Raw genomic sequence first — 18,986 nt, forward strand, 5'->3', positions numbered from 1 at the left:
AATTAAAGCGTTAGAGGCATACATGGATATTGTCGAACATCCGCTCCCAGATGACAAGTCTATTAGGGCATCACACCTGTGGCACAACGACTTACACGCAGAGAACATCTTCGTTAACCCGGAGAATCCATCTGAGATCTGTGGAATTATCGACTGGCAGACGACTGAACTTGCGCCGTTGTATGATCACACAATTGAACCTTACTTCCTTGAGTATCAAGGACCACGTATGGCCGGAGACCTCCTCCAACGTCCAGATCTCAAGGAGATTCAAAAGCTCTTTGATCATGATAATGATCTTACAGCTATGGAGAAAAAACGAAAAGCAGACAATCTGTTTTGGAAAATGGCACTGGTTTCCCTCTGGAGACATACTCTGCACATGGGAATCGAGCCACTCTTCCGTGCTCTTGAGTTCCGCGAAACAGTGAGGTTTACTCTTCTGATCTTTGCCCGCAACCTCTTCCTTGACGGGGAAGCGGCATACCTTGCTATTTTGGCAGACCAGTACCGCAAGGGCTGGGAAGATGTCCCAGGCATACGGGACAATATGAAGAAGGGCTTCCCGTATGAATTTACGCCAGATGAAATAAATGTTATTGATAGTGACTGTGAAGGAGCTACCAATGGTATTAATATCATGGGAGATGTCAAGGAGGCTGTTGGGTCGCATTTCTTCCGAGTCGATGGCACCGTTGACCACGAGGAGTATGACGAAGTGAAGGAGCTCATTCGATTGACTAAGGAGGACTTCATGTCGAAGTATCCTGAAAATGAAGGGCAACGCAAAGAATGGGAAGCTGCATGGCCATTGGATGATTGACACAGTCCACTCCGATAGCCGGTGCTTGGTACTACCAATGTATATTATCATTAATGTAGAACCTTCCAAGAATTTATCTCCTGTAATATTTAGACACGTACGGTGCTACGATGCTAGTTATGGACGCCATCGTATTTATTATAAAACTAGGCTAGGGAATTTTAGCAAGGCGATGCCTAAGGACGGGGACGGGGAGAAGATCAAAGAGGAGAGAAAAGAGAAAAGTAAAGCGAGAGAGAAAGAGAGAGAGGAAAATGGGAAAATAAAAAAGAAAGCAAAAACATTGCCAAAGTAGCAAATTAAGAATTAGAAGATGGGTGAAAGGGCTGTGTGTAGATGCTGCCAAAAAAAAAAAAAAAAAAAACACTGATATTAAAGCGGAAGGTAGGCTCAGACCACACAGCCGCTCATAGGTTTAGTTAGCCTCCAATATTGATCGGGCATTGTCCATGAGTTTCATTACCCGCAGCACCTGCTTTCTAGTATCTTTGCCCTTGATTACAATATCAGGCGACACTGTGGTTTGCAAGGCTTCAAGCTTTTGCATAGCTGCCAAAGCTCGCTCTAAATCATTGAGGAATTTATTCGCAGAGCAGTCTAGCCTTTTTCTGCTCTTAGAAAATTCTTCCCGGGCCATTTCTGATATCCATTCTGCGTAAGGGCTGTATACCTGTTCCAGAATGTTTTGAAGGATGCGTTCTCGTTTAATTCTCAGATCCGGCTTGTATGTCCTAATTATATGCCCAGGGTGGAAGCCCTGCACGACGTAGAGCGCCCGACCGTCTATAGAGGTTTTCATAACCGTTTCCATTCGAGCCCACTTGGTAGATGACCCTAGCTCTCTAAGGAACGACGAGATGCCGTCATATTTGGCATTATTCTGTGTCGCACACTGCAGGGAGACAATAACAGATACTTTATTTATCCGTATGAATCGACGTGTGAGCTCGGATGCTTCGAATAGCGCTATTCGGCGTTCATCGGTACTGAGTCGATATAGATCCCTATCCGTGAGAAGAGGAATAGCATCCAGAATAATCACATCATCCAGACTGAGCCCGTTGTCATCCAAAGAATCCTGAAGGTAACGGAGAGTTGCGGTGTTTTCCACCATATCATCGAAGGCCATATCATGCGTTCGGGTTGGGTTTTGCAGTAAAATGCACGGGATGTTTCGGAGGCCATTCGCAAGTTTGAGATGATTTTGCTCCGCACGTTTCGAGACTTGCCATCTTGCACAAAACCGTTGAACATGTGGGACATATGCATCTAGGTCGATATGAGCGGCTTGCTGGTTTGATACGGACGGATCGATAACGTTGGCGACAAAGTCGACTAGATCAGCGTTTTTATGGAGAAACTTGTGGAATTGATTGACAGGTTCTTGTTCATCGTCTGGGAGCGCGAGAGAGTTCAAGGCGGATGATAGTTCGTCGATAGACACCTTGCTAGAAGGCCTAGCCGCGCCGCCATGTTTATCAGGAGAGCGACGAGAAGCCTTTTCCTCCGTCGCTCTGATTGAAGAGGGCATGGCTTTTGTGGTTGGGTATTAGTTTGTTAGCTAGTTATATGAAGGCAACCAGTTAGTTATGCTAAGGATGAACTCTGGTGGTAGTTTGAGGTTTGATTCCAAGTAGAAGGACCAGGCAGACTGTCAACTTGCTTTCCTGGACAGGCTGCTGCCTGTATCTTATGTGACATCAGTGAAAACTTGTAGGACGAGATGACTGGCTAGCTCGACAAACCCCGCGCTGCAACAGCCGTGCATCATGTAGAGTGACTATGCACTCTCCTAACCAACGAGGCTGAGCGCGACCAACTGCGCTGTGCCGCTTCCACTGCGCCCGGACTCATGTCAGCCAGGCCATGAAGCAAGGGTAACTCAGTGTTGGTATGAGCCACTTGTCAAGTGATGGCCTAACTGGGTAAGTTCATTAGTTATGGAAGCTGAAAATGCCGGACAAGCGTGTATTTCTTGAAATATTGATTTGGATTCATATATCATAACGAAAGGGGATAGACACTTACAGGGGATATATTATGTTTAGAAAATCGCGACCTAGTAAGTCAGTCCATAACGTAAAAAGTGTCACCGACACCATTTCTAAGACCTCACGTAGTGTGGTTGTCAAGGATCGATTTCCTGGCTCCCTTGCTCTTTTAGTTAACTGCCCTATCACAAGTTAAGATGCCACAAGCCCTCGGTACACCAGTCATTTTGATTATTAAAGACATGCCAGACTTGGATAATCCCATGACATCCTATGTATAGGCCTTGAGGGGTGTCTCCGAACGCCCAGACGTGCAAATTGTGGCGATGCTGCAGGCAGGCAACCAGGGCTGTTTTCACCTCCGCAGCGAGAGCGAACCCTCAGTGGTGCGTTCCCCAGCCTATAACTCTCACGCACCGTTCTTCCAGTCATGGCGGAGCCCACAAGTCACAGTAACAGCCCCAATGTTTCGCTGCTCTGCGGCTAGGTGCAGGATGGAAACAAACTTGGGGTATATTTCGACCTCGGTCCCGACGCCACGTATTGGCAGAGTGGCTCAAGCGGCGCATTAGATGTTTTCAACGGATCAACGGATGGATTGACGAGGAATGAGATAACAAGCCCTCGACGTTCGTTTTATAGACCATTAGCCTAACGCGGAAGAAGAATATAAATCTCATTGAATTGTAGTGCAATTCATGGAGAACGTAGGTGCCTAGGTAGTTAATGAGTCGTGAAGTTAGTCGGCTGATAGCCGCGATAGTTAAAGTTATTTCGTCGTTAGTTAGTTAAAATTTAACTCTACCTTTAACTATAACTAATTGCTCCTATCGATTTAGGCTCCACAATCTAGATACGGCGTCGTTGAAGGAAGAGTAGAAGTTCCTTACTCTCACTGTCCGCTACGGAATATGGAATATCAGGAACCAACCTTTCAAGGCTCTCTGTTTAATTTTGCCTCAATTTTTTTGAGGGCAGCATTAGTAGTTATGTAAGGCCACAGGTTTAACCTGCCCTGAATTTAAAAAATAAAATAAAACAACATATATAAATGAATAAATGAATAAATAAACATACTGATTAAATGGTTGAGCAAAGGATTTCTCATGCTGGGAAACTATCATCACGGTCCTGAGGCACAGCCCAAGAGTGAGTCCCAGAAAGCAGTATGGCAGAAGGGCGTAACAGGGATTCGTAATGGCCAACGCCGGTCCTGCTGCAGCGCCCAGTTAACAAGCCGTAGCCGTTGTAAGCCAGATGCATTTGAAACGAGAGCAAGGCACCCTATCAATGCCCACCATGTAGCAGCTGCATGAAATACTCTCAACTAGGAGGTTTTGTTGATGCATTGCCCGAATTTGGGCCGTAAATATCGCGATAATTCCCTTGCAGCAAGATATTCATAATTCAACCCGCGTAGCCCTAGTGTTTATATATGATCTGGAGTTGCCCTTTACTCCAGAGAGGTTTTGGTGTAGTTATAGCATCTGTTTCCGTAATTATAGTCCACGCTGAAACAGAATTAACGGCCATGAAACACTTCACCACAAGCGCCCTTGACGGGCTATGCTCGGAAGACCAGCTGGATCTCCTAAATTCTATCGACACTCTCCGTTCACAGGGAATTAGCCACTACATTTCGCTCCCGCAGATTATTGTCTGCGGCGATCAGTCGTCCGGCAAAAGCTCGGTGCTTGAGGCCATATCTGGCGTCGCCTTTCCGGTCAAAAGCAATCTCTGCACTCGGTTCCCTATTGAACTTGTGTTGCGCAAGTCTCCAGAGGTTCGTGTGAGCGTGTCGATCGTTCCTCACCGGTCTCGCAGCGAATCTGAACAGCGTTCACTCGAAAGCTTTCGAGAAGACGTCGATAGCTTTGAAGCGCTGCCGGAGTTGATTGAAAATGTCAAGGCGGCCCTGGGTATCTCAACGCACGGAAAGGCCTTCTCAAAGGACATTCTTCGAATAGAGATTTCGGGGCCTGACCGTCCTCACCTCACTATCGTTGACCTGCCGGGTCTCATCCACTCGGAGACAAAGCAGCAGTCGGCATCCGATGTTGACTTGGTTCAGGATGTCGTCCAAGCCTATATGAGGGAGCCTCGAAGCATCATTCTCGCTGTAATATCTGCTAAGAATGATATCGCCAACCAGATCGTGCTGAAGCTCGCTCGCGGAGCCGACAGGTCCGGCCGTCGAACGCTTGGAGTCATTACGAAGCCTGATACCTTGATCCCTGGGTCGCCGACTGAATCGATCTTCGTTTCTCTCGCGAAGAACCAGGAAGTCGGCTTTCGGCTCGGGTGGCATGTTCTGAAAAATATGGACTCCGAGAAGGGGATCTCAACTTTGGCTAATCGCGATGCCGAAGAAGAGCACTTCTTCTCGCAGGGGATTTGGAAAGACATCACCCCGTCGATATTGGGAATTGATAGACTGCGAGGGAGGCTTAGCAAAGTCCTTCTTGCACAGATTGCCACTGAACTGCCTAGCCTTGTTGATGAAATCAAGGTCCAGATCGAGGCCTGCTGTGGAAAATTGGAGAAGCTGGGTGAGCCACGGGCGACCATGCACGAGCAACGGCTCTATTTATGCCATATCAGCCAGTCTTTTCAGTCACTTGCCAAAGCTGCTGTTGATGGAACGTACAACGAGCCCTTTTTTGAAGGAATTGATCGGAGTGTGGGTTATCCCAAGCGTATGCGCGCCATCGCACAGAACCTCAATCAAGACTTTGCCGACAAAATCAGTCGATATGGCCACTACCGCAATATTTCAGAGAATGAAGCCTACTACCAGATGAACCCGCACCAGATTAATACCACGCGTGGAGAATTTCTTAACTACATAGAGTCCCTTTTGAAGATGTCCAGGGGCAGAGAGCTATCTGGAACCTTTAACTCTATGGTTGTGAAGGATTTATTCTTCGAGCAATCTGCTCCATGGGAGAAAATTGCTCGGAGCCATGTAAATGAGGTTTGGACGGCAGCGAAGGAGTTTCTACGCCTCGCGATTGCCCATGTTGCTGATGCTGCAACAGCCAAAGCCCTGTTCCAAACCGTGTTTGAGCCTGCTTTGGAGAAGCTCCTAAATGGACTACAGAGCAAAACTAGTGAGCTCCTGATACCACACAGAGAGGGGCATCCAATTACCTACAATCACTACTTCATTGAGACTTATCAACAAATTCAAAATGAGCGCCGGAAAGAAGAATATTCCACGATTATAAGGCAGTTCTTCAAGGCTCCGGACCTTCACACATTGGTTAACCTAGGTCATCGAAATGACCTCCACCGTTTAGTAGAGTCTCTTGTTGGGCGTACCGAGCGGGACATGGGCCGTTATGCTTCTATCGAAGCTTTGGACTGTATGATGGCATATTATAAGGTGATTCATCCAGTTGCAGGGAAAATTAACCATCCGCTAACCGGCCAAAAATAGGTTGCATTAAAGCGATTCATTGATGACATGGCAATCGAGGCCATTGAGGGGAAGCTTATCTCACTCTTGAGCAATATATTTACTCCGGTTGCGGTGTTTGAGATGTCTGATACTGTCGTTACGCAAATCGCGGGCGAGTCTGAAGAGAATAAAACCGAACGGAACCAATTGAATAAACAACTGGATATTCTCACGAGAGGATCTGCTACCTGCAAGCGGTTCATTGGAGATGACAATTTCGGTATGGGTATAATCTCAATAGGCTTGGGGTTCAACGAGCTGATACAGTTATTAGAAAGCAAAAGTGGACATCAAGAAAACTTCCAGTCTGATGCGGTGACCGAAAGCAAGACTCAAGATCCAGTAGATTCTCCATTAGAAGTCGACGAGGCACCAATTGAATCGTCTGTAGAATGTGTCAGTATACCAGGCGGAGAAAATGCATTTGACGAAATTCCAGCCCCCGAGCCTGTGGCCGAATTGGCGTTAGAATATCCCACGCCGGAGGTTCCTGTACCGCCCGACGTTAATAGCCTGCCTACCTCCAAGAAAGACAAGAAGAAGAAAAAGGGAGTCTCAAGAGTGGAACAGGTTTTGTAAGACTAAGGACGACGGCCAACTTTTGCTTCCATCCCCTGTGTAAATATAGTTTACACAGCCTTGCTAAGGAGGCAGTCTAATTCTACTTTGAATCTGAACTTCAATCACGCCGTTTGTGAAAATTGCACCTATTTATATAGTTGTTATCATTCTTGGATCATTGCATGATTCGCGATAGTAAGTTATATACCGAATAGTTACCTACCTGTAGTTTAGTAACACCTACTCTCCTCCCGCTGGAGCATGATTGGTTGTATCTCAAATTGCTAGTTAACCGACTTGAGAAACGTCAGGGTGGAAAAGAAATCCGACAATGACCACCAATCATAATGTCCAGAGCAACTTCTTGTCTGTTATTCCAACCCAATTACCTGAGTTATAACCAACTAACCAGCTAATCAGTTCCTCACTCGGCTGGCCAGGTGAAGGATGGAAAACCTGCATAAACCACTCGCCACTTTCACACGATCACCATACCATACCCTACAAGGCTCTCTCACGGTTCTTCTTTTGCCTTCACTGCGCTCTTCCTCTTTTCTCCGTTTGCCTGCTTTGAAACCCTCTAGATAATCAAAGTCAAGGACCCGTTGCTACATCACGTCATGGATAAGCCATTTGGCAGGTAAGTTTGGCACAGGTATCTATCATCGAAAGGGCGACAGCTAAATAAATAGTTGTAGACTTATCGACTCGAATCTATATACGTTCTTTATTGGCCCCGATAAGGCTCGCTTTGAGGTTCATTCTGCAGCCATAGCGAAGCAGTCTCATGCCCTAGACGCCCTCATCAATGGCAATATGGCTGAAGCGCACTCTAAAACTATCACCTGGGCGGACGTTGATGTTGACACATTCGTTCGATTTTGCGAATTTTGTTACTTGAACGATTACTCCCCGCCGAGCTGCCAACAGGCTAGCGATGATGATATGAGGGATAGTGAGATACCAGCCATAGAGCCTGAGCCTAGCGGTTCCCCGATAGAATCACACACCGAGCACAAATTTTCCGGACATCTAGTTTCTTCGAGCAAGGACAAACCCGAAATAATCGAGAAACAGGCATCCAGTGCTGCGACGCCTCTTTTCTCAGAAAAGGACTATCCTCTTCCAGAATGTTGTGTGGAATTGAGGGAAAGGTTTGCTATCTTCTCCAACGTATCGGCAGATCAGGATTATACCCCCGTCTTTCTCGGACACGCTCGGCTATATGTGGTAGCCGACAAATATGGAATCCAGTCCCTTAAAGACCTCGTGCTGTGCAAGCTTTATAAGACCTTGAAAAATTTCACCTTCTTTCACACAAGGGTTGGAGATATCATCAGTCTTATCAGATATACATACAATGACGAGAATACTCGTGGAGGCGTGGATGGGATGGATGGCTTAAGGAGGCCGGTAACTCACTTCGTGGTATATTGGTCAGATTGCATTACCTGGCGTGACGAATTTTTTGAGCTGCTGCACGAAGGTGGCGAGTTTGTCACGGATTTCTGGAAGGTGGTGCGCGAGAATGTTGACTTCCCTATTCGGGAGCTGCCGTAGACAAACTTCGGTGTGCAGGGGAAATAGTAGAAATTCCTACATTTTGAATTCTCCTTACTCCATATCCAGGAGATCTAGAACCGTCTCTCGCAAGGCACGGGTAATTCGGCAAAAAGGCCCGGCCCGCGAAAGTTTCAGCGGTACCTAGTTATAAAAAAAGGAAAAGAAAAAAGTATCCCGACGACAATGCAACAATGCAACCGTATCTTTCGTTTCGCATTTCTAACTACCTAAGGCTATGGCTAATTGAAAAGAGCTGAAGGGCATGTTGTTGATCGGGCTGGTTTCATTGTATTCGTTCCTTCGTAAGTTACTCGTGAAGATCAAACTTCGCTGTGCCGCTCGCATATGAAAATGAAAAAAATGGAATATGGATATCAAACTTGAGTCCTGGTGCTGTATGGGATAGTGATAAATGATACCCGGGATCTTCAGCCGGTGGGGACCTAGATCCAGGCCTCAATACCGCACTCGTCATCAGAGTCATCGTCGTAGTCGATGGTCGGTCCAGTGGGCTCTGGAAGACGCTGAGTGGGAGCTTCGTCCTTGGAGACACGGACACCCTGATACCGTGTCTGTCAGCAAGGGTTCACGGGAAAGGCAAAAGGAAAGACATTTGTGCGTTATGTCTAACGTAGCTGGGGGAGCATAAGCTTTACTTACGGTAACCTTTGCAAAATTCGAGCGTTTGCGTGTCGTGGCTACACGTCTCTCCTTGGTGGTGATATTCCAGACGGCGCTGGGGACAGCAGGCTTCTCTTCTGGCATGGTGGGTTTGAGGGCAGGTTCGACAGTGGTTTTGCGAGGGTGTCCGGTCCCCTTGTTGTCGAAGGCAGTGAATTCGACTACTTCTTTGGCACCCTCAGGAACAGTGGTGGTTGTGGTGCCTTCGTCCTGCTGCTCAACCCACACTCCGCCAAAAGATACGTCGTCCTCTGAGTCGGCGACGCCAGCCCGGTTGCCAGGTTTGACGACCTTCCGGTGGCTGACGGGTTTGCGAGGGCGGGCCTCGTCGTTGACAGAGAGGTGCTGGAAGTGGGCGATCTCATTCGCATCAGCGGGTTTTGACTGTTAAAATAATGGTCAGTTAAGCAGGTGTCGAACAGGAATACCTGGGCATACCTCAGCTACGGCACTAGGATCATAAGGAGCCTCCCCTTCTTCCATATCTCTGAGGACTTCGGCAATTGGCTCGGCGTCAAGGTGGCTTTGGACGCAGTTGGTGCATCTCTGGATGTATTGATATCAGCATCTGCAATGAGGTAACTAGGTAGTTAATATCAGAAATAGGAGAAAACATACCGCTGTGTCAGGCGGAGAACGCTGATTCTTGCTGAAGTACTCCAGGGACTTGGTCTTGTCGCAGATGCAGCAAGTGAGCTCTACGGTCTGGTGGCTGATACACGTACGGCATCCAGCAAAGCCAGGACGAGTGAGGCCGGTGACGCCGGGGTTGCTGGCCATCGCCTTGCGCAGCTCATCGAGCTGGCGTTTGGAGTACTTGCTGGCGGTGCATATCTTGCCGCAGATCTTGCACAGAATCCTACGCTGGATGTCAGATTTGATACCCTGGATCTTGCTCTGCTGGCAAGGGATGGCTTACTTGTCTGGCAGGACGACTCGATCAAGCCTTTCAATATGTTCAATTTAGATATCTGCGTCTTTTTACAACCTTGATGGATATCCTTGACTTACTTGCGCTTGTACTCGTCGTAGTTGAAGGTATTCTTTTTGAAGTGGAAGCTGTGTTTACCCATGATGAAGGAAGGGTTTGAGCTTGTACGTCTTCGGGGTCTGTCAACGAAGAATCTGCTGTCTTCAGGCTTTGAAGATGGAACAGAAAGAAGAAGAAGAGAGAGTAGCTGAGAAAGAAATAAGTAGAAGAAAAAGAGTGACAGTGAAGTCTTTAGCTTTGCTTAGTCGCCAAAGCCCCGAGCGATGCGATGTCTCCTATCAAAGCTGAATAGGAGGACATCCTATTCATGGTGAAGCAGCATCTTGTGATATCCATTGAAACAGAGAGACTAGCAGTAACACAGAGTAAGACAATACGCCTGGCATCAATCAATATCCCTTTGATGCTCTGGGATATCTATATCTTCTACGGCTCCTTGCAGGTATCAACAGCCTACTCATAGGGTATATCTGGTATTAATCCTTAACAAATTGATAGCATCAGTCTATAGCAGAAGAGAGTAGTGGCATAGGACATAGAACTCTATAGAGTTGGTCGCTATTAGCCTGAGCTTCTTAACTTTGGCCAGATATTAACTGCTGCAGCCTTTAAGCCACAGTGAGACCAACAATTACTTTCAAGCAAGATAGGATAATGGTTGAGAGGGTAATAATAGACATATCAACCAGAAGACAAAAGAGGATAAAGAAAGAAAAAACACATGAGAATCCTACTGGACAGCAGGAGAAATACATGCTGGCTAATGATGGTTTGTTTGCATTGCATATGCACCATGCATGTTTACATGCAAGTATACATCTTAAGCGGAAGTTATGGATGGAGACAACTGTACGCGGCATATTCAGGATAATATAACCTGTTAAATACCCCGTAAAATGTAAAATATCCTGGCCTGCAGATATCTCACCACTCAGCATCCCTGAATAATATCAAACCGCCCTACACGCGACCAAGGAGCAAGACGCAATCCCGAGACAAGACCGCCTATCGCGCTACTTCGGCTTTTAGGCAGCGATGACGTCTCGGTCAGCTTCCATTGCAATCCGCGCCTTTAAAGCATTGGTTCAAGCCGTCGACCTCCGACCGGTGGACGCGTAGGGGGGAGGGGGTGGGATATCATTGAGCCAAACCTGGCCTCAAACCAGAAAGTCCATGCGGATATCACCCATGGATGGACTGAAGGAAAAACATAATTCGTCCAGCCAGTTTTGTTGACAGCTGAAGGAAGAGAGACCGCCAACCAGAATATGTCGGTCGGCCGGTTTTACCCTCGCTATCGTCTCTGATGTCTTCGAGAAAGGAGACGGGGGCAGATCACACCCTGGCGGCTTGCATCCGCAAAAAAGAAAAGCGAACTCCTCCGTCCGCACATCCGTCTTATCAGGCACCAGACAGCGAGACACGGTGGTCGCAAACTGGAACTAGCATGTACGGAGCCATCCGTCCGTAGTCCGTATCTTCACGATGGCGTGTGTAATTATCAGAATGTCTGTCTGAGGGCTGGGGGCTGAGGGCTGTATGGTATCTGCAGCTTAGACATACCAGTCCATATCGCCATGACTAGAGAGACTGGCAGCTCAGGGAGACAGGAGAAGGACGGTAGATCAACAAACCGATCAACCACGCACGCTCCACAGCATAAGCCACCGCAGAAGCCAGCCATTCGGATGCTCTGTCAAAGAGACACGGACGCTAGACACAGACACGCCCATCAGTCGTGTGGAAGAGAAAGGGAAGAAAGCCCATGGAGAAAGATTGGCAAAAGGAGAAGAAGACGAAGAAAGGCCACATGACTCGTTCGCTAACTAGTTATCTTGCGTCTGGGGGACTCGTTCTAGTGAAATGTGTGGCCGTTTAGCTGCTGCACTAAACATTATTTTGAGAATAGATATCAAGCAAAGGGCTTTGCATTGCGCTGCTCACCGATGCAATGGCCGTGCCGGTGCCATAGTGGCGGTAATACATAGTTTCTATGGGTGAAAATAAAGAATACGGTGTCCCTGTATTTTCCCCCTTGCGCTGCAGCCTTTGTTTTCAGCCGATTAGCTCATTTTAGGTGCAGCACTAGTAAGTGAGGTGAAAGAAGGAGAGCATTGGCACTCAGCGTTTGCAGCTTGCTTCACTTTATTGTTGGGTTATCGCCTTTGTACAGGTACTCTGTGCGGATTATGGAGTACGGGGTAGCTGGAGGAGACTCAAACGAGCACTCCGCACGGGCAAGGCGTGGTGGTATCAAAAAACCGCCAAGTACGGATCATACTTCACGCCCGTGATCCCTTCGGGTCCAACAAACTGCTGCCACAACCCTCGTATTTCCTGGGAAGGAGACCAACACACTTCGCGCACAAGGCAGACCCTCCATCGCCGATGCACCTGAGATTTTGCTTCATCCGACATCTGGTCTCCCATAGTCTCTCTCTTGTATTTCATCAGCACCGACTTTTCACCCGAACCTAGACATTCAATCCAGATTGCGTGGTCCCCATCGTTCTGACACAATCTATTGTTAGTTCCCGGAGTGATTCCCACCACCAAGGCTCGGAGGGCTGGCATTTGTAAAGTAGCGCGGGAAATTGAAAGAACGAGGTAACTGAATGCCATGGGATCTATCAAGCCGTAGGGAGTGTATACTTCATAGTTTCGGACTTCATCCTGCCTGAGAAAGTCGCAGCCACCACTAGATCCATTAGTCCAGCACTTACTGTTTTATGTAAGGAATAAACACCGTACATTACCGAGTCTGTATCTGGAAACCTGAGATTTGCGCTGACATGAAGATACTGTAAACTGGGCCAGAATGGCTCCGCAGCGGGACGAGATGTCCGTGAAGGCCAGAATAGAGCTGGTGAGAGGAACCAGCCTCCGAAAAGTTCAAGGGCGATGAGAGGAGCAGACTGGGAGAGCTTATGCAGGGCCGGATTTATCCCAGCTAATGGATATGGTAAGGTGTTATGGAGCGTTAGTTTTTCTAACGTGGTAAACCTGGTCGTCGCTTCTAGCAAGCTGCTAATGGCTAAATGGCTGGTTAGCTTCTATGTATTTGGTATAAAGGGAGCAGCTGAGTAGACATACCGTGGACATGGGGAAGATGAAACTGAGCCGCCATGAAAGACTGGGGCCCGCGTTCTTCTAGAGGTATATCTACGCTCCTCACGCGGGGCAAGGCCTCTAATATTTTGGATGCCGCGGCGGGATGCACTGCCCGGTAACTATTAGAAATTGTGAATGAATCAACATTCATAAGACTTTTCAGGGTCTTCTGGTGTCCATCTATTCGCACAAATCGGAGAAAGCGTTCGGTATACCCAGGAGGCTCGAGGGCGTCATCCGGGTATGCTACCTCAATAGTCAAACTCAGAGGACGACGAGTGTTTTCGTTCCCTCTACCTAGAACATCGAACAGGCCGTGTATTGTTCGGGTAAAGATAGCACTCTCTGGCACACCCTCTTCGTTTTCACTATCGTAAGGCGCATCCTCTTCGTCTTTACTATCGCAATAAACAAAACCCGATGTATCGTAATAATCAAATCCCATGTCTCTGCGTAGTTTGCTGTTGGCATTTACGCGGCAATGAACCTTCTGCAGTACCTCAAGTCGCGGATTGACGCGACCTACCAGCTCTGCAAAGTAGTCTATTTCTTTTTCCTGTAGGTAGATAGACTTGAAGGTCTCCATTTCGGCTATAGCCTGTCATCTTCGACAGACGCAGGCATAAGTACTCATTCTATCATCGCCCAATGGCCAGTCGCTGGCTAGGTGGAGTATAGGCTGAAGCAGTTCAGTGGGAAGACGGTCCATTGTGAAGACAACAGCTCTGTGTGACCTGAAGACGGTATAGACGCGCTGAGGCTCCTGTTGGTGCCGAGTCAAGAGTGAGATTCATGCGTAGAAGGGTCATAATTTGGTTGTTTTGACGAAATATTTGAAGCTGAAGTTGAATATTACCTTTTAGGCCAATCAATAACATCGTCAACTTCCGCCAAACAACAACATCATGAATAACAACAACACTAACAACCACAGACATTGGACTTGATATGGATGAGATCCAGCCTCTTGGATAGACTGTTACATGCCGTTGATACAGTCCTAATACGGACCACTGCTTCGGCCCTTGAGTGCCACAGCTGGATGGCTTGGTATCTTTCGATCCTGTCTGCCGTTCCCTGGATACTCCCCAGCTGATGGGTTAGCCAGCGTACAGAGCCATGATTCACAAGAGAACAGAGTACGGGGTATAGAGCGCAGCGAGGGCAATGACTCTTGTTTACTTGGTGGCATTGAAGATACCCCCCTCTGTTTCCAGAGGAACAATCAATGCTGCGAGCAAGTTTGGACGAAGATTACAAGAGTACATCCCACTTTGATAGTAATGCGGTGCTACTTCTTGCCAACCGCCTCAGGAACAGAGGAGCTGCGTCTATAGTTACTCAGCCGCGTCGACGCCTCTCACAGACGAGATTACGAACGGGATTTGAAGGCCGTAGAAGGGGCTGACCTGCTTTGACCAGACACAGGCTCAGCCAAAAGTAAAGCGAGAAGCGCCACCCGCGAACTTGGAATGCATGCTACAAGCGCATTATTTCTGTGGCATTGCATTACACCAGACCATGCAGCTGCAGGCCCCGTTCTCCACGACATGGTCCAAGACCTGGATGCGACGGTATCTGGACCTGCGATCCCATCCCGCGTCAACGTTATCTCACATTTTGATCTGAGGTGGTCTATCTGTCTGTCCTGGCACAACCGCCACCTTTTTTGTTATTTTCTACTGCAGGAGTAAGCGGGTCTATGGATGGCAACACTGCATTGCTTGCTTGCATGATGCTGACCTATCTGGGGAATGAAAGATATGAAACTGGACTAATACTGCTGATTGACGATGAAAATGATATAGTTCAAATGGATTGCTGTCTTGGGGGAGGGGAGGTGGAGGGAGGAGGGGGGGGGGGAGAAGAAGGCTCGTGGCTGGGTCGAGGGGGAGGCAGCTGGAACCGTCGAAGGGGATTTGCAAGAGTCTATGAAGATTAAGGGTTTTTCCCTCTGACGCTATGGTTTACTTGTACTCCCTCACAGTGGTTCAGACACGCCTGGGCGATCTAAGGAGGGACTAGCCGCGGGCTTCTGCTGACCTCGACCACGGAGCCACTAACCCTTAGACAAAGCCTCAGCTCCCGTCAACATATACTACGGAGCACTGGAGTGCGTGCTGTCATGAAAGAAGCGCAGCAAACTCAGTTCTACTTGCTATCAGGGACAGAGACAGGCCAAAAACATGAGAAGAGAGACATCTTATATTTTTTCTCCGACCTGTCTGATCAAAGGTACGAGCCTGACTATCGACGGCACGACCCCAGAAATAGAAAAAGCAACCTGGCAAAAGAGAGAGAGGAAAAGAAAAGAAGTCAAGGAAGAGGCGTCGGGTGGCCATGAGACTATCGCCAACCACCCGTCCGATCGATCTACCGTCAACCGTTCCGAGGGGAGAGGAGGGCAAAAGCGAGAGGAGTGAGATGGGATTGTCCCTGTAGACGAGCGCTCACCGATATCTGAGCACGCTACTCCATACTGCGTCCGGCAAAAGCTTCTTGTCTTCGCGAGCTTGAGTTCCGCTAGTCAAGCTAAGTTGCCGACTGACTACGGATGCTCCGTTGAGAGACAAGAAGGCAAGGGCTTGAGAGCGGTGTACCCGAGCCAACGCCAACAATGACCGGAGGGGGTTATTTTTTCCCTTTCGCGTGCAGTTTGTTTACTTTGCTGCAAAAAAGCGCAAGGGAGGTGGGCTTGTAAACAGACCGCTTAACAGACCGACCTTGCACCAGCGCTGTGGATGCGGTTGTGGATGCTGACTTGGGACGCTCTTAGGGCAACGCTACGTGTATGTACTTATACATACGGAGCACGGCAGATTGGAGAGCGAACAATCGGATTCACTCCACTGGTTCCTCCTACCCATTCGTCCACACAGCTCTGAGGGAGGGCCCCCTGATGCCATTCCTCCCTGCTTTGGGATCCCGTCCCATCCCAGCTGGGTGCTCCAGCCAGAGCCAGAGTTGCGTTGCTGTTCCGTCTATCCCATCCCAGCTGTTACGTCTTTATTCCGGCCTTCAACGCTGCTCGTCCGAATGGACTGAGTAAGCATGTTTCGCGCCAAAAAAACAAAATGAAGAGAGAGCCAAAGAATGAGAAGGAAGATGATAAGAATGAAACCCGCAAAATTACCATTCCACAAAAGAGAGTTCGGGTCCGGGTCTCCTTGCTTCTTTTCTAAGGACACACTGAGATGTTATTTTATTTTTTCCCCCTTCGTTTCTCTCTCTCACTGACTCTCTCTCGCTGCGTTCGTTCTGTTCGTTGCTGTCTTTTATGTCATCCTAAAAAAAAAAAAGGAAGGGCTGGGTCTGGGGCAGGGATGTGACTGGGGCCGCAGTGCTGGGTTCCTCTTTGGCTGTGCTGGTGCAGGCGGTGGCTTGTAAAAGGGCAAATCTGACGGGCTAGGAATAGCAACCGGAGGCAGGACAGGCAGCAGCAGGTTCGTAGGGGCCCCTTTCCCTCATTTTACTTACATACGGAGTTATACTCTTGTCTGTTCGGACATGTTCAGTCTCGTGTCCATATCGAGAATTAAAAACAGCATTAATCAACCATCAAGAAGAAAGAGTCACAGGGGCAGACCGGCAACAAAGAGGTATCGTGTGTGTCTCAAGTCGTTTCAACGGTATATTTACGAAATGAGCCAACCAGACATGCAGTCTCTCTTCGAGTTGCCTGGCCCACGGAAGCGGATGGACGAACGAGAACGAGAAGAAATGGAGAAGGGACGCAAAAAAAATTTTGAAAAAGGGCAAAATGCAAATAAAATAGAGATAAATGGACGGGAGGAAGGGAGGAAGCGAAGCCCTTCCCTCCCGGATCTCCACCGTCCCATTCATCTGCTCTGTTTCGATACAGCTAGCAAGGCCAGGCCACGCCGTTACGAGACCGTCAGGGCCCTGTCTGTCCTGTCCTGGACAGTCCTGAACTGTTTCCTGTTTGTGCTGGGTAAGTAAGTTGCGCTTCTTCCTATTTGTGCCTGTCTTTTTCCTGTCTGTCCCTTTAGGGTCTGCCTCCTTGTCTCGAGTGGCTTTCTCCTCCCACGTCCTGATCTCCTCGATTGGCTGCACAATAGGGTTTTCCCTTGCGAGCACGCTGTGGCAGGAGAATAAGAATCATAATAAAATAAGAACAAGCAGAAGCAGAAGTAAGATTAATAACTGCGTATTTGTTATAGATCCATTTTCACGCCTTGTTCTCCACTTGGGGCCGTCCATGGATGGGACAGTTTCTTGTTCCCCTTCTTTGCTTATTTTTCTTTTCTTTTCTTTTCGAGGGAGAGAAGAGGACGAGGACGAAGAAGAAGACTAAGAGATGGTCCAGAATAATGATGCTGCCGTGCAGGAAGGACGCAGCAGCAGAGCAACAGGACGGAAAAAGCAACCAAAAAAACACACCACTTGAATAAGATTATTTTAGCCACCACCGACAAGAGATAGACGGAGGGCACGAGAAGCAGCCTAGCAGGAGAAGAGGGACGAGCAACGAGGACTGAGATATGTCACACGGCCATGGATGTGATGTGATATCTAAGGTGCTCGGGAAGTTATTTCCCCTTCCACTACGGAGTACCATCCTCCCCCCCATCCCCTCTCCCTCGACGAGACTGGTGGTTTTCTTCGTTTTTTTTCCACTTAGCAAAGGATGGGTGATGGGTTCCTCCGGTGATCGTGTGTGGTTTGTGGGTGGCCCTTCTGCTGCAGATGTGCCTGACTTCCCCCGTCCTTCAGGCTGCATTCGTTCTTCGGGGGAAGTATAAGCATAAACAAGACACACACACACTCACACACGAACATGCTACATATGCTTGCGTATAAGAGAGGCCGTGAGAGAGAAGACTCCCGACTCGCTGCTCTGTTCTTGCTGTCTTCCCTGCTCCTGCGCGCAGTCGTGGAGGCCGCTGAGAGGCTTCGATCCGACGGTCAGGATGAGCATGTCCAACGGCCCAAGCCTCATCGTAGCCACTGGTAATTAGCTCCTCTTAGCAGTCGAAGTAAATATACGGCCCACGATCGCCAGCCTCTGCGTGCTGCTGCTGGCTGCTGCTTGTTGCTGCTGCTGTAGCCAAATGCTACCAATTGTCCAGACTCCAACCACCGCATCAACACAGCAATAACACAGCAATAACACACAACGTCTACAACGTCTACGCTTCTCATCTACTTCGACCGAGATAATCAACAAGATACGGCTTCATCAACCTCAGAAAAAGAGACGAGCGTCTTTGCTTTTTCCTGCTAGCGTGGGCAAAGTGCATGTATCTGTATTACGGATACGCGCTTTCAGGGGCTTCATCGTCTGCTGCTGCTGCTGCTCGTCTTCTTCCGCTCCCGCCGCGCTGGGCTGGCCTGCTTCACCCCCTAAGCCCTTCGCAAGCGTTCGTTCTCTTCTTCTTCTCGTCTTCGTCTTCCTCTTCTTCTTCTCCTGCTCGTCTTCTCTTGCTCCGTCCAGTCCTCTTCTTCTCTCTCGTCGCTCGCTCGTCCCTCTCGCTTCCTCCTCCTCTTCCTCCGCGACATGTCCCTCTCCCCCGACCAACAACAACAACAACAGCATCACAGCCATAATACTACCACTACTACCACCACCACCACTGCAACACCCGACAGCTCACGCAGATAATACAGACATGCCCTGCTAGATCGTCCATTGGCCGTCGTCTTTCCGCTGACCGTCTGCCTGTCGGCTCGTCTGAGCTTCCCTCCCGTCGAAAGCAGTTCTGCTGGCAGACTCCGCGACCTATACACTTATAGTAATAAAAACACCTCCAGGAACAACAAGAAAAATCACTACAGATGACGATA

The 18,986-nt window shown here is 48.5% G+C and overlaps 9 protein-coding genes across 9 annotated transcripts; 5 read left to right on the forward strand and 4 right to left on the reverse strand.

Annotated features, from left to right (window-relative positions):
* Positions 1 to 22: 22 nt before the first annotated feature.
* MGYG_02292 (phosphotransferase enzyme family protein) lies at positions 23 to 823 on the forward strand (the record flags this gene model as incomplete). The annotated part of the gene is made up of 2 exons (XM_003174714.1): positions 23 to 567; positions 607 to 823. 2 exons carry the CDS (start codon positions 23 to 25, stop codon positions 821 to 823), a joined length of 762 nt encoding a protein of 253 aa, XP_003174762.1.
* Positions 824 to 1,238: 415 nt separating this feature from the next.
* Positions 1,239 to 2,354, reverse strand: MGYG_02293 (hypothetical protein; the record flags this gene model as incomplete). Its single annotated transcript, XM_003174715.1, has 1 exon — positions 1,239 to 2,354. One exon carries the CDS (start codon positions 2,352 to 2,354, stop codon positions 1,239 to 1,241), a length of 1,116 nt encoding a protein of 371 aa, XP_003174763.1.
* Positions 2,355 to 4,345: 1,991 nt separating this feature from the next.
* Positions 4,346 to 6,853, forward strand: MGYG_02294 (interferon-induced GTP-binding protein Mx; the record flags this gene model as incomplete). The annotated part of the gene is made up of 3 exons (XM_003174716.1): positions 4,346 to 6,199; positions 6,254 to 6,494; positions 6,549 to 6,853. The coding sequence occupies 3 exons, from the start codon at positions 4,346 to 4,348 to the stop codon at positions 6,851 to 6,853; spliced, it is 2,400 nt and encodes a 799-aa protein (XP_003174764.1).
* Positions 6,854 to 7,455: 602 nt separating this feature from the next.
* Positions 7,456 to 8,395, forward strand: MGYG_02295 (hypothetical protein; the record flags this gene model as incomplete). The annotated part of the gene is made up of 2 exons (XM_003174717.1): positions 7,456 to 7,475; positions 7,534 to 8,395. 2 exons carry the CDS (start codon positions 7,456 to 7,458, stop codon positions 8,393 to 8,395), a joined length of 882 nt encoding a protein of 293 aa, XP_003174765.1.
* A 446-nt stretch (positions 8,396 to 8,841) lies between these two features.
* On the reverse strand, positions 8,842 to 10,152 carry MGYG_02296 (hypothetical protein; the record flags this gene model as incomplete). The annotated part of the gene is made up of 5 exons (XM_003174718.1): positions 8,842 to 8,958; positions 9,059 to 9,463; positions 9,518 to 9,625; positions 9,698 to 9,938; positions 10,091 to 10,152. 5 exons carry the CDS (start codon positions 10,150 to 10,152, stop codon positions 8,842 to 8,844), a joined length of 933 nt encoding a protein of 310 aa, XP_003174766.1.
* A 2,171-nt stretch (positions 10,153 to 12,323) lies between these two features.
* On the reverse strand, positions 12,324 to 13,767 carry MGYG_02297 (hypothetical protein; the record flags this gene model as incomplete). Its single annotated transcript, XM_003174719.1, has 3 exons — positions 12,324 to 12,768; positions 12,822 to 13,104; positions 13,164 to 13,767. The coding sequence occupies 3 exons, from the start codon at positions 13,765 to 13,767 to the stop codon at positions 12,324 to 12,326; spliced, it is 1,332 nt and encodes a 443-aa protein (XP_003174767.1).
* A 1,600-nt stretch (positions 13,768 to 15,367) lies between these two features.
* MGYG_08966 (hypothetical protein) lies at positions 15,368 to 16,230 on the forward strand (the record flags this gene model as incomplete). The annotated part of the gene is made up of 3 exons (XM_003174720.1): positions 15,368 to 15,600; positions 15,759 to 15,870; positions 15,958 to 16,230. 3 exons carry the CDS (start codon positions 15,368 to 15,370, stop codon positions 16,228 to 16,230), a joined length of 618 nt encoding a protein of 205 aa, XP_003174768.1.
* A 593-nt stretch (positions 16,231 to 16,823) lies between these two features.
* On the forward strand, positions 16,824 to 17,297 carry MGYG_02298 (hypothetical protein; the record flags this gene model as incomplete). The annotated part of the gene is made up of 2 exons (XM_003174721.1): positions 16,824 to 17,137; positions 17,192 to 17,297. The coding sequence occupies 2 exons, from the start codon at positions 16,824 to 16,826 to the stop codon at positions 17,295 to 17,297; spliced, it is 420 nt and encodes a 139-aa protein (XP_003174769.1).
* Positions 17,298 to 17,982: 685 nt separating this feature from the next.
* MGYG_08967 (hypothetical protein) lies at positions 17,983 to 18,747 on the reverse strand (the record flags this gene model as incomplete). Its single annotated transcript, XM_003174722.1, has 3 exons — positions 17,983 to 18,149; positions 18,318 to 18,344; positions 18,456 to 18,747. 3 exons carry the CDS (start codon positions 18,745 to 18,747, stop codon positions 17,983 to 17,985), a joined length of 486 nt encoding a protein of 161 aa, XP_003174770.1.
* Between the last annotated feature and the right edge of the window lie 239 nt (positions 18,748 to 18,986).

Source organism: Nannizzia gypsea, genomic scaffold (assembly GCF_000150975.2).
Source record: "Nannizzia gypsea CBS 118893 supercont1.2 genomic scaffold, whole genome shotgun sequence".
NCBI lineage: Eukaryota > Fungi > Ascomycota > Eurotiomycetes > Onygenales > Arthrodermataceae > Nannizzia > Nannizzia gypsea.